The sequence below is a fragment of the Dama dama genome, chromosome 31, assembly GCF_033118175.1.
Source record: "Dama dama isolate Ldn47 chromosome 31, ASM3311817v1, whole genome shotgun sequence".
Lineage (NCBI taxonomy): Eukaryota > Metazoa > Chordata > Mammalia > Artiodactyla > Cervidae > Dama > Dama dama.
In genome coordinates this window covers 12,748,481-12,761,819 of record NC_083711.1, presented here as the reverse complement: position 1 = coordinate 12,761,819, position 13,339 = coordinate 12,748,481, and the positions used below count along the sequence as shown (strand labels likewise).

Here is a 13,339-nt window from a genome sequence, read left to right as displayed (position 1 = left end):
CAAAAACAACCATTCTATCCTGGATGAGTAGGGTGGGAATGAAATAACATCTTGTGAAAAGATGTTCATCAGTGCAAAGAAAGAGGCCGGGTGAGTGGAAAATACAAGAGGCTGGGCATTAATTTCTAGCTTAGGAATTGGCTTGGAGGTTGCAAAAAATAATCTATAGCTTGAAAAATCACAGTTCCTTAAAGACTGAACATACTATCTATCTGAACCTACAGAAGACTCAATTTCTACAAATAAATGTTACTTGAGAGATCCCTACTCAGGGATCATCTTTGACTATGTTATGTCTTCCTGAGTGATGTTCAATTTAGCTAATGCTCTTCGTCTGTGGTGCCTGAGGTTCAGTTTTCATTTTCTAGGTCTCTTTTTTGTATCTTTAAAATCTAACACATCTTTGAATCTCTGTATTAATGACACATTTCAAATAGTAGACTAAATTTGAATTAGAAATTAACATTGTTAAGGAGTTATGAAAAGATGGGGTTTTAGATAGTTGGAAAGTGTGGCTTTACAGAGCATATGGTACAGAGAGAAAGAAAGAGGAGAAAAGTTTGACAAAGATGAGAAGACTGCCACAAAATAACAATTTGTTTTCATGCTTTGCACTTCTGAATGGCTGAACCTACTTTGGTATCAGGAAAAAGTTGCTTAATCTTAATACATGAAAATACAACTAAGATAACCATTCTCTCAATGGTATAGCAAATCGCTGTAAATGCACATGTTTTGGAGTCTGTATACATCTAACATACCTCTGTTTCAACATCAAATGCACGTGTGTTTCTAGTGCATTGAATTCAATGTTCAGAGTACGTGAGTTTTGCTATTTTAAAACAAGGGTAGGGGTTATGGCTATTTATGTTTAGTAGACACAGATATCATCAACAACACTAATTAGCAGAAACAGTTTCTACTGAGGTACACCTTCTTCTTCTTTTTTTTTTAAATGATTACACAGTGTGAATTGAGGACTGTGTCCGAATCCCTTTCTCCTCTCGAATTAATTTGCCACATTCTAAATCCGTAGATAAAGTGGTTCCAGAAGTGGAGTTGGTTGGATGGGTTTGCTTACACTGCAGTCCATAAAAGAAACAAAAAGCCTTGCATGCAAAAGAAATGAGAAAAATATAGAAAAATGAATAAATCAGAAGCAAAAACATGAGTGTTTAAATGAAAATTTAAATCAAATGACAATTATGAGAAGCACATTAAAGCATAACATATACAAGCTTTTATTTTTCAAATTAGTTGCATAAAACAAGACACCTCAAGAGCAAATTGAAAGTTAAAACAAAGCAGATCAGTCCATTCTCCCTTTTAGTTAAGGACAGTTTTCTCTAACAAGGTCTAGGAAAGTGGTGCTTGATGTTCTCACAATTGCCTTGTAATTTCGGGAAAATTTTCATGATGAAAACTAGGTTATAATCAATCATCCCCATCTTTGGAGATGTTTCCACTTAAAGAAAGTGGGACTCTATGAGATTATTAATCAGAACTGGGTACATTATTTGGAAGGCCCGGAGCAAAACGGAAATGTACAGCCCTGTGTTCTAAAGATTTTAAGGGTTTTAAGACATTGATAGCCGAGCCTCACATTAGCACTGTCATTAACAGTGCACAGTTTCAAAATTCTAGCTATTTTTAAATTCATTGGGTACCAGATGCTCTACAATGGGCATGAGCTTTGTGTTTAGTTTATTCTCATGGGTTTATGAAGGAATTATCTTTAATCACCATCCTCTAATTCAGATTAGGGAAAATCTTGGTGTGATTTTTCATCAAAGCTAAAAGTAGCAGGCAAAAAGTGTTGACTGTTGAAATCAATGGTAATCCTAATTTGGAAAAATAAATTTTTTCATATTTTATTGTCATCCTGTGTTGTTCATCATTTTTTTTAAATTATTCTTTTACAAAACATACTTTGATAGAGGTAATGTTCAGTTTCAAAATATTGCATTTATGTCTTTATATAGAGTGCTTTGCATTAGTACATGTGCTCAGTACCTAAACTAAGGAGATGCTAACATTTCTTTCAAAGATTTTTTTTATAACTTTTCTAATTTTGGATTTATTTCTTCCTTGCTCTATCTAGGGTTTCTATCTTAAGAGCAAACAACTGTTGAGGAAATTAACTGAGTTTGGAATTTTTGCACTGTCATTTCCAAAAGTGCTAATTGGATTTAGTGTATAAGGTTGCTTCCTTCTTCTCATTAATAAATGATGGGCCTACAGTGCCAGCAGCACCTGGCAGGGATTCAAGAGCTCTTTGCTCTAATTCAAAAATGGCTCTTCTTGGCATCTAATTCAATAGACTATTACAAAAAGGGCAAGCATCCTAAGTACCCCCAAACTTAGGACAGATAACACAAACCCCAAATGAACCCGTCTTGGAAAGAGATGACTCACCTGTTCAATGTCGCTGTTTTTTCGGGATTTGTATATAAATTCTCCAATGGCTACAAATACAGAAAGGACCAATCCAGCAGCCAGAACGATGAAGATGCCCCCAATATTTTCTACTCCCAGGGCACTGGCCTCTTTGTTGTCTTCTTCTGGACAGCCATTTCCCCTCCACCATTTTTCTTTCATCATATGCAGTTTCCCCTCTTCTTGTAATTGAAGAATAGCAATAGTAATTTTATCCCGGTAAGGAGAGCCTGTGAGTGAGGACATTTGGATATTGGTCACCAAAAGGTTGAAGAAGATGCAAAGAAGGGTTATCATCTTAGAGGTTACTTACAGGTAAATTACACGTGTCTTAGAGATAACTACTCACAGCTATTGGAAAAACCCCAGTCTACAAATTGGCCAACAAAGGGGCATGGAAGCTCAATCCTATATTTTGAAGGATCTAAATAATTGGAAAGGACAAAGCTGACATGCTGAGCTGAGCTATTACCCAGATTGTCGCTTTTAAGTAAGGAACAGCCGAGCTGGGAAATGCATGACATCCTGCTGTTTCTGGTGAGTTTCCTATGAATCTTTACCCATGTTAGAGAATTTCATCATTTCAGTTCCATTTTTTCCAGGCTTTTGGATGTCTAATACTGTGACAGCCTGGCTAGATGATCACCTGTGCCATTTCTTCTTCCTATGGGAGTAGCTAGACATTTCCTAGTCTCCTTTACAATGCCTTGTGGTGACTGACCAATTCCTAGCCATTGGGAGCTAAAGCGCTGTATGACTATTCCCAGTCCTGTCTCATTAATCCTCCCAACATGATCCTCTACTCTCTCCCTCTCTTTCCTCAAATACTCAGCAAGGAGGAAACAATTTTAAGACACTAGGGATAGTGGAACCACTGGTTAGAAAGGGCTTGGGTCCCAGGATGCCTGAATGAATCAGAATCTTTCTCTCAATCTGCTACTGGATGATAACAAAGTCAAGAAATAAGTATTTATTGCCTTGGCCACTACAGACTTGCAGATGTTGATTAGAGTAATTAGTTCATACTGACTAATACACTTATTAAGATACTATTAAAAATAGGTTTTGAATAATTCAAGGGTCTCACAAAATACAGCTAGATTTAGAAAGTTTGCAAGTACTTTATTGATTATTTATACTCTGTCTTCTAGCAATGCCATTGGACTTTTAATTCTGTTAAGAGTAGAGAGAATCAACGTCATCTTGCTGCAGCCACAGCTTGCCCAATATTGGATCCCTATGTTAATCAGAGCAAAGAAAGAGATAAAAAAAAAAAAAGTGTAAGATTTCTTTATTCACTTTCTCCTTGAGTGCTAAGAGTTTTTGGAAGCTTTTTATTCGACTCGGTAGGTCTTTCTGTAAACTTTAATATTCTTCTTGGTGGAAAAAGAAAAATGAAAAAAAAAAAAAAAAAAGAAAAGTAAATGTGGCCTCTTAGAACCAGAAGAGAGCTTCAGTCAGTTCACTTCAGTCACTCAGTCATGTCTGACTCTTTGAAGCCCCATGGACTGCAGCACACCAGGCATCCCTATCACCAACACCCGGAGCTTGCTCAAACTCATGTCTATTGAGTGGGTGATGCCATTCAACCATCTCATCCTCTGTCATCCCCTTCTCCTCCTGCCTTCAATCTTTCCCAGCATCAGGGTCCTTTCCAATGAGTCAGTTCTTTGCACCAGGTGGCCAAAGTATTGGAGCTTCAGCTTCAGCATCAGTCCTTCCAATAATTATTCAGGACTGATTTCCTTTAAGATTGACTAGGCCAAGGGCTGCTCAAGAGTCATCTCCAACACCAAGCATCAATTCTTCAGCACTCAGTTTTCTTTATGGCCCAATTCTCACATTCGTACATAACTACTAGAAAAACCATATCTTTGACTAGATGAACCTTCGTTGGTAAAGCAATGTCTCTGCTTTTTAATATGCTGTCTAGGTTGGTCATAGCTTTTCTTCCAGGGAGCAAGCATCTTAATTTCATGGCTGCATTCACCATCTGCACTGATTTTGGAGCCCAAGAAAATAAAGTCTCTCACTGTTTCCTTTGTTACCCCATCTATTCACCATGAAATGATGGGACTAGTTGCCATGATCGTAATTTTCTGAATATTAAGTTTTAAGTCAGCTTTTTAACTCTCCTGTTTCACCTTCATCAAGAGGCTTTTCAGTTCCTCTTTGCTTTCTGCCATAAGGGAAGTGTCATCTGCGTACCTGAGGTTATTGATATTTCTCCTGACAATCTTGATTCCAGCTTGTGCTTCATCCAGCCTGGCATTTCGCATAATATGCTCTGCATATAAGTTCAATGATCAGGGTGACAATATACAGCCTTGACATACTCCTTTCCCAATTTTGAACCAGTCTGTCATTCCATGCCAAGTTCTAACTATTGCTTCTTGACCTGCACACAGGTTTCTCAGGAGGCAGGTAAGTTAGCCTGGTATTCCCATCTCTTTCAGAATTTTCCACAGTTTGTTGTGATCCACACAGTCAAAGGCTTTGGCATAGTCAATAATGCAGAAGTAGATGTTTTTCTGGAGCTCTCTTGTTTTATCTATGATTCAACAGATGTTGGCAATTTGATCTCCGGTTCCTCTGCCTTTTCTAAATCCAGCTTGAACAATTGGAAGTCCTCAGTTCACGTACTGTTGAAGCCTGGCTTGGAGAATTTTGAGCATTACTTGGCTAGTGTGTGAGAGGAGTGCAATTGTGAGGTAGTTTGAACATTCTTTGGCATTCCCTTTCTTTGGGATTGGAAAAAAAGGTCTTAGGATCCATATTATCCAATCCACTTATTTTCAGAACTGAAGGAAATTAGGATGTGAAAATATGGGTGAAAATAATAACTACTGGCAGAATCATGAACTTAATTCAATTCTCCTAACTCTTTCTTAGTGTTGTATTCATTAATGCTTCTCCCTCCACCCCTACCCCCCACCCCATGTTATCTACCTCTCTCTTGCATGTATCTTATGTTCTAAGGCATGGTTTAAAAAGCAGAAGATTAATATTGTGGCATTTATCATTTATTCCCATCCTTCTCAAGACTTCCTAAAGTCATTGTCAGTACCTCAAAATTAAGTTTAAAAGAAGATTAAAATGTAGAGAAGGAGAAATACTATATGACATCCTTTATATGTGTAATCTAAAAAGAAATGATATAATTGAACTGACTTACAAACAGAAAGAGACTTAGAGGCTTAGAGAATGAACTTACGATTGCTGAGGTGGAAGGATGGTGGGAAGAAATAGTTAGGGAATTTAGGATGGTGAAAGCAGCCATGAAATTAAAAGATGCTTACTCCTTGGAAGGAAAGTTATGACCAACCTAGATAGCACATTAAAAAACAGAGACATTACTTTGTCAACAAAAGTCTATTTAGTCAAGGCTATGGTTTTTCCAGTAGTCATATATGTATGTGAGAGTTGGACTATAAAGAAAGTTGAGTGCAGAAGAATGGATGCTTTTGAACTGTGGTGTTGGAGAAGACTCTTGAGAGTCCCTTGGACTGCAAGCAGATCCAACCAGTCCATCCTAAAGATCAGTCCTGGGTGTTCACTGGAAGGACTGATGTTGAAGCTGAAACTCCAATACTTTCACCACCTGATGCGAAGAAGTGACTCATTGGAAAAGACCCTGATGCTGGGAAAGAGTGAAGGCGGGAGGAGAAGGGGACGACAGAGGATGAGATGGTTGGATGGCATCACCGATTCAATGGACATGGGTTTGGGTGGACTCCGGGAGTTGGTGATGGACAGGGAGGCCTGGCATGCTGCGATTCATGGGGTCGCACACAGTCGGACATGACTGAGTGACTGAACTGAACTGAACTGCACACACTGCTATATTTAAAATGGATAACCAAAAGGACCTGCTGTATAGTATGGGGAACTCTGCTCAATGTTATGTAGCAGTCTGGATGGGGGAGGAGCTTGGGGGAGAATGGATGCATATATATGTATGGCTGAGTCCTTTCACTGCTCACCTGAAAATGTCACAAATTGTTAATCAGCTATTCCCCAATACAAAAGTAAAAGTTTTAAGCAAATGTTAAAAAAAAAGATCAAAATGATTTGGAGTTAGATTGTGGCTTGTCATTTAAGACTGTGGATTTCTGGTGAGAAAACGACTCACAAAAGCCAAATTAAAAGACATTGGCTACTTGCTTAAACACCTTCAGAATAATGGTTAGTGTCAAAATTAGCACAGTTAACATACTCATAGTATGTGAACATGAGAGCTTTACTTCAATGTACAGAAAGGAGCTTTGAAGAATGTGAGAATGATCATAGGGCAACAATTGCAGCAGTAATCATGGTGGTATACACAGTGGGCGCTCAGTAAATATCGCCTGTTGCTCTCCTTCTGCCTTCAGGCTGCATGCTGCCTAAAACAATTCAGACAGATGAGATCGGATCTCTGTTTAAAGTTGGTCTCCAAGGAAGGTCATTTCCAGCTTCCTGGTAACCTGTTTAAGCCTTAACTGCTCTCATTCTCTTCGAGTTTTATTTTAAATCTCTTAGGAGGAGCATTTCCAGAGCCCTGTCCTGAGAACCTATAAGAAACAAAGTTTTCAGTTTTGGGTCGTGACTGAGCTGATTTTGCCCGTCATTGACGGTGAGGAGGAACTTGGAGCCTTAAGGGAGCCAGCCAGGGCAAGACCAGAAGTATGTGGGTATTTTTTATATTTGAATGTATTTTAGCTTCAGTTGTTGTTGCTTACATGGACTGAATGACATTGGAAGTGATTTATGACAAGTCACTTGAAAAAAATGTATATGTACACACATGAATCTTCCTGAATAGCAAACTGATCTTTCTTAAAGAGTCAATTCATCATAGAAGAAACATCTCACAAATTTATCCAACAGCTGTATTCCCAATGGATGTATTCTCTCTGAGGTCTGCCATCTGTTCCAATTATTCCCTCATTGTTTTTGTTTTAAAAGCATGACAGGTTTATAACCACTATGAAAAATTCCTGGAGTGTATTTTTTTTTTTTTTTTTTCACTTAGGGAGGTGGAAAAACTCTTCAATTTTGGAATTTGTATGTCAGACACTGCATGAGGTTGGCAAAAGTTAGACTAAATTGGAACATTTAAATCTCTTTATATCATATTATATAAAATATAGTGATAATTATCACAGGGCCAGCTTCCTTCACTTGGAGGTATAGTCATTTTCAAAATGCTATATTGGATTCCCTGGTGGTCAGTGGATAAGAATCCACCTGCCAATGCAGGGGACATGAATTCGATCACTGTGAGCTCAGTCCTGTCTGACTCTTTGTGATCCTGTGGAATGTAGCCCGCCAGGCCCCTCTGTCCATGGAATTCTCCAGGCAAGAATACTGGAGTAGGTAAGCAGTTCCCTCCTTTGGGATCTTCCTGACCCAGGGGTTGAACACAGGTCTCCTGCAGTGATGGAGTATTATCATCACTGCAGGAGACCTGTGATATATATATAATAACATCTAGCTTCTTCCACCCCATTATCTACAATGAGGTGACAAGGCTTAGTTAGGGAGATGAGACATTGCTTTTCAAATAAAAAAGAAGCCTAGTATCCTTTTAGTTAATGTCTGACTATCCTACTGAGTCCCCTGAAGAGCACAGTTTAAGAAGAGGTAACCACTTGGGAAAAGTGTACACTTCACTCGAATATTGGCATTTTCATCAGGAAAAGTTATTATAAACAAAGGGGCAATAAGATAGTCACATGTTGCCTATCCCAATCAGGCTGCTGATTTATTTAAAGGACACACATAACAATAATAATAATATAGTTGATGGCTTTACTGCATATATTTCTAGCACCAGATGTATTGCATGGAGTCAAATTGGTTATGTATTGACAGTAAAAGGTGAAGAGAGATGACCTTCATCTGGTTAATCAAGTTAGTATAGATCAAAAATTGAATACAGGCTACTTAATCTTTTTGAAAAAATAAATTTGCTGCCAATTTAAAGTATCAGGAAAGTTCACCTAAAATCTGTTTGTTTTCTCTTCATGAGAAATAGAAGATTTAACAATGTTGTGCCTGAATTCCCACAACCAAATGACCTGAAAGGCAGCTGACCCCCTCATGAGTCATGTAGTCTCTAATTCTTCAAGGTTGCTACTGCTCCCTATTGCTTCTTCACACAAAGATTTATTCAGTTATGCCTGCTTGATCTCTCTAAGCATCTGAGTTTGATCCCTGTATAGTGTTGAGGGAACCAGATAATCCTTTTCGAAGGAGAAAAATAATAATCAACCTTGGGTCCTTAATTATCTGATGTAACTGTAACTTATGATTTCTTATTGGACTAACCCAGTGGTCAAAGACGGCCTCCAATTCCTCCTCTTTGGAACACTTATCAGAAAATTGCTGCTGACTCACTTGAGAAGAACAGATCGCCACCTTACCGGAACCTTACACAATACAGTTTCTGTAGTGAGGGAAATAGGGGAGTTTTCTATAGGGAAGTCATTGACGCTTGAATATAGAATATAGTTCTAGATCTCGGATATGCTGTGTGGGTCTGTATGCCTAGAAGGTAATAATAACCTTAGACTGTGAGGTGGTACAAAATCAAGGGCAGGACTATTTGGCAAATAGATGGAGAAAAAGTGGAAACAGTGACAGATTTTATTTTTTTGGGCTCCAAAATCACTGTGGACGGTGACAGCAGCCAGAAAATTAAAAGACATTTGATCCTTGGAATGAAAGCTATGACAAACCTAGAGAGCATCTTAAAAACAGAGACATCACTTTGCCGACAAAGGTCCACAAAGCTGTGGATTTTCCAGTAAATCTACGAATGTGAGAGTTGGACCATGAAGAAGGCTGAGCACTGAAGCAATGATGCTTTTGAACTGTGGTGCTGGAGAAGACTCTTGAGAGTCCCTTGGACAGCAAGGAGATCAAATCAGTTAGTCCTAAAGAAAATCAACCCTGAATATTCATTGGAAGGACTGATGCTGAAGCTGAAGCGTCAGTACTTTGGCTATCTGATATGAAGAACTGATTCACTGGAAAAGATCTGAATGCTGGGAAAGATTGAGGGCAGAAGGAGAAGAGGGCAACAGAGGATGAGATGGTTGGATGGCCTTGCCAACTCAGTGGACATGAGTTTGAGCAAACTCTGGGAGACAGTGAAAGACAGGGAAGCCTGGCATGCTGCAGTCCATGGAGTGGCAAAGAGTTGGACACAACTTAGTGACTGAACATCAAGGACTATTTGGAGATTTTAGATAGTTATTAATGATTGAATCTGGCATATTGTCTGAGCAAATTATAATTTAATCTTTGACCTTTTCCTTTTGATAGATAGTTTTGTTTTTGACTTACATGGAACACTAGCTCTTTAACTTTGTCATCTATATGCCTAGTGAATTTTGCTGTATTCTAGTAAAATTTAATACAGAAAAAAAAACTATATAGGCAAGTATTGGAGAACATAATGTGAAGAGTGTTAATTTGGAAGATATTTTTAAACAATATTTGGGTTAAAATAATAAAATCTATGACCTTAAACATATATGTGGTGGTAGAACTTGAAAGAAATAATGAGTTGAAAGTTTATTAGATTGAAGATCTTGGACTCTATTTCTAACCTGTCTATGATCTGTATGGGCATTTCCCTTTTAATTAGTTCATGGAAGGCATTGTAGACTTTCTTGGAATGTGGAGTAGATATATCTGAGTCCATTCCCTTCTATACTTTGTAATTAACATTCGCCATCTTGGATACTGCCTTGCCTTTCTTACCAATAGGCGTTCCCACTCCATAACCTTTGGAGTCAATGAGGCCCCCGATCTGGGTGAGGTTGCAGTTTCTCTGCGTCACATACTCAATGCTGGTGGACTCCATCAGCAGGGCATAATCAGTGGTGAGCACTCGATGGATCCCCTCATCACTGTTTTTGACCAGGGCAGTCTGCTGCCTGCTACTCATGAAAGCCCACATCTTCTCATAGGTGGATATCTTCGATTTCTGCAGGGAAAAAAACACACCCGCCAGCAGAGAGTGCTGAGAAAACAGGCCCTAAAGCTACTCAAAACCCCGGGGATTCAAACTGTGTAGGGAGGGTTCTTTCTCTTTAGGTAGGAAACTAATATTGATGATCCTGGGACTTTAGTTTGGTAGTTGTCAAGGAAAAACACTTGGGGGCGCTGAGGCAGCTATGGAGAAAAAAGAGATCCTGCCCCACTGACGTAAGAATTGCCATAAGATTCTTTTGTTGATTTCAGAATGGAAGAAAGAACATTGATATCAATGACAGCATTTGCCTAATGAACTCTGGCCACTTAAGATTAAGACCGCAAAGCCCCACGGGCCAAAGGGTGACTAGATCACCCCAGGACTCTATTCATTAATTCCATTGCCTTCATCTACTTAACTTCAGTAGGCATTGTTTTACTGTTCTGATATGTAAATTTTAACATTCCTTTGCAGGGACAGCCTTGGGATACATCCCAGAGTTTCTCTGCTTTATTTATGAAAGAACTGCTGATTACTCTTATCTTCTCTAGAAAACTTAGAGCAAAAGCTCTTTCAGACTGAAATTCAGATCAGAAAACTCTTCTTATTGTCTTCTTATATGTCTTTTTTGTATATACTTAGTTTTAAGTTCCAATTATGTTTCAGATAATGAGGACTAAATATTCATTTGAAACTGTATGATTTTGTTTGCATTGTTTTGTAATTTCCATATTGCTTCAATTTTTTTTCCTGTATTTGTCTTCATTTGCATTAGCACTTCCGTCTATTAATTTGAAAGATGAAAGACACTGGGGGAATTACTGATAATTTCGAGCTATCTCCAGCACACACATTGTATATGGCGCGCGCACACACACACACACACACACACACACACACACACGAGAGCTTCCTTGTCAGGCACAGGGCTTATCATCTTACCATCTCAGGAGTGCAAAGATGCTTAAAACATGATTTGTGGTCATAAGCAATAAATGAAATACCTGTGGATTCAACGCTAGCGTGGTTACTCACGTTCTAGTGTTCCTGGGGGCTCACTCAATTCCTAACTCTGTTTAAGACCTGGGTTAATGCTGCAGGCTTTATGAGTTGAGGGAGGCCAGATGGCTTTATTTTGGGTTGTTAAGCATTTGAAGAGCTCCTTGAGAAAAGTCTCAGGAGACAAATAGCAATTCAATAAACAGTACCTTCTAGATACTGGTGTGTTATGGAAACCATTTTGTCATGGTCAGGCCTGTGTGAATTACTCCTCACTTTCAGAGATATCTGAAAGTTGGGGTTCACGTCACCATGAAAAAGTGTGTCTTTGAGGTTGGGGGTCAACGCCTAATTTGTTGGGTCATTTTAGCCTAGAAGAGTCTGATGATGCTAAATTTATAATCAAGAGCTACTTGTGCAAGTGCAAAGAGGTCAGTCTGTCTTTTGGCAATGAACACACTGCCGGGGAAATTATTCCTCCATCACGAAACTTCCTTAAGGGAAAATGTTTTTTTTTAGAATTATGAAATTTTAAAGTTGTCAAAAGATTTTAGAAAGTGGCTTATTCAAACTCCTGTTTTCATAAAGGAGGAAATTTTGGCACAGAAGGTTTGGAGACTGTGAAAGTCACAAAACTGGTTAGTACGTACAATAGGTAATACTGGACCTCAGTGTGAGATTAGTCACTCAGTTGTGTCCAACTCCTTGGTCCTGTGGACTATAGCCCACCAGGCTCCGCTGTCCATGGGATTCTCCAGGCAAGAATACTGGAGTGGGTTGCCATTCCTTTCACCAGGGGATCTTCCTGACCCAGAGGCTGAACCTGAGTCTCCTGAATTGCAAGAGGATTCTTTACCATCTGAGCCACCAGGGAAGCCCCAGACCTCAATCCCCTGCAATCTAGTTCAATGGTCTTTGCATGCTTATTTTGGGAGGTGAATGTCAATCTAGCTAAATTCTTCTGAGAATGATTTTCACCTTATGTGATCTACCTGTGACACTATAGCATATATTCATGAACTTGAATTATGCCCTGAGGTTATCTGTGATTTGGTATCAAGTTAATGCAAACTAGGAATTACCCCCATATAAAAAATCCATGAAACATCTGTTTTTCCATTACACTCAAATTTTATTCAATATGAATATTGTAAATAGGTAGAAAACTGGATTTTTTGTGTATGGTCTATGGAAGCTATAGGGCTTTCCAGGTGGAGCTAAGTGATAAAGAACCTTCCTGCCAATGAAGGAGACATGAGAGACTTAGGTTTGATCCCTGGATCGAGAAGATCCTCTGGAGGAGGGCATGGCAACCCACTCATGGCAACCCGTGCCTGGAGAATCCCATAGAAAGAGCAGCCTGGAGGGCTACAGTCCATAGAGTTGCAAAGAGTCAGTCATGACTGAAGCGACTTAGCTTGCATGCATGGAAGCTGAGGACAAAACAAAGTTAAAGATCAGTTCATTCATGAGAAATAAACCACCTGGGGAGGAGTCCTTCTTGGAATTTATGTATTGAAGGACATGGAAAAAGATGAGAAGATTCAACTGAAAACATATACACTTGTTATTGGTCCCAATCCAGTGTGGTTCTCAAATCATCTGCAGTGAAGGACTGTCTGTATTTTCATTCCAGGCCAGACCTATCTGGGATCCTACTGTGTTATGGTAGGTAGGGTTCATATGCACTCATACCAGGTGTGGCTCACCAGATTAAATTTTGACAGATTTCTATATTCAAGAAGAATCCATTAATCACGTTCTTGATGCCACCACAATATCTGAGAGCTACAGCACTGCTAAACTCTTAATCTCATTTTATTTTTTAATCTTATCACAGGTTGGTAACACAATGTTCCCTGAATCAACACATATCATATTGCACTTTGATTAGCACCACACTATAGAGCTGATGGGATTTCCCTGGTGGCTCAGTGG

At 39.0% G+C, this 13,339-nt stretch overlaps 1 protein-coding gene across 9 annotated transcripts in view; it reads right to left on the bottom strand.

Moving 5' to 3' along the window:
- GRIK1 (glutamate ionotropic receptor kainate type subunit 1) overlaps positions 1–13,339 on the bottom strand; it is a 442,037-nt gene that overhangs the window by 16,532 nt on the left and 412,166 nt on the right. For 6 of the 9 annotated variants that reach the window (XM_061133910.1, XM_061133912.1, XM_061133911.1 and 3 more), the window contains 2 exons: positions 10,189–10,414; positions 2,416–2,666 (listed from right to left, as the gene is read on the bottom strand). In XM_061133910.1, the coding sequence (XP_060989893.1) occupies positions 2,416–2,666; positions 10,189–10,414 (477 nt within the window). Of the gene's footprint in view, positions 1–959; positions 1,110–2,415; positions 2,667–10,188; positions 10,415–13,339 lie in introns of those variants that run through there. The other 3 variants (XM_061133914.1, XM_061133915.1, XM_061133916.1) reach the window with 1 other exon arrangement.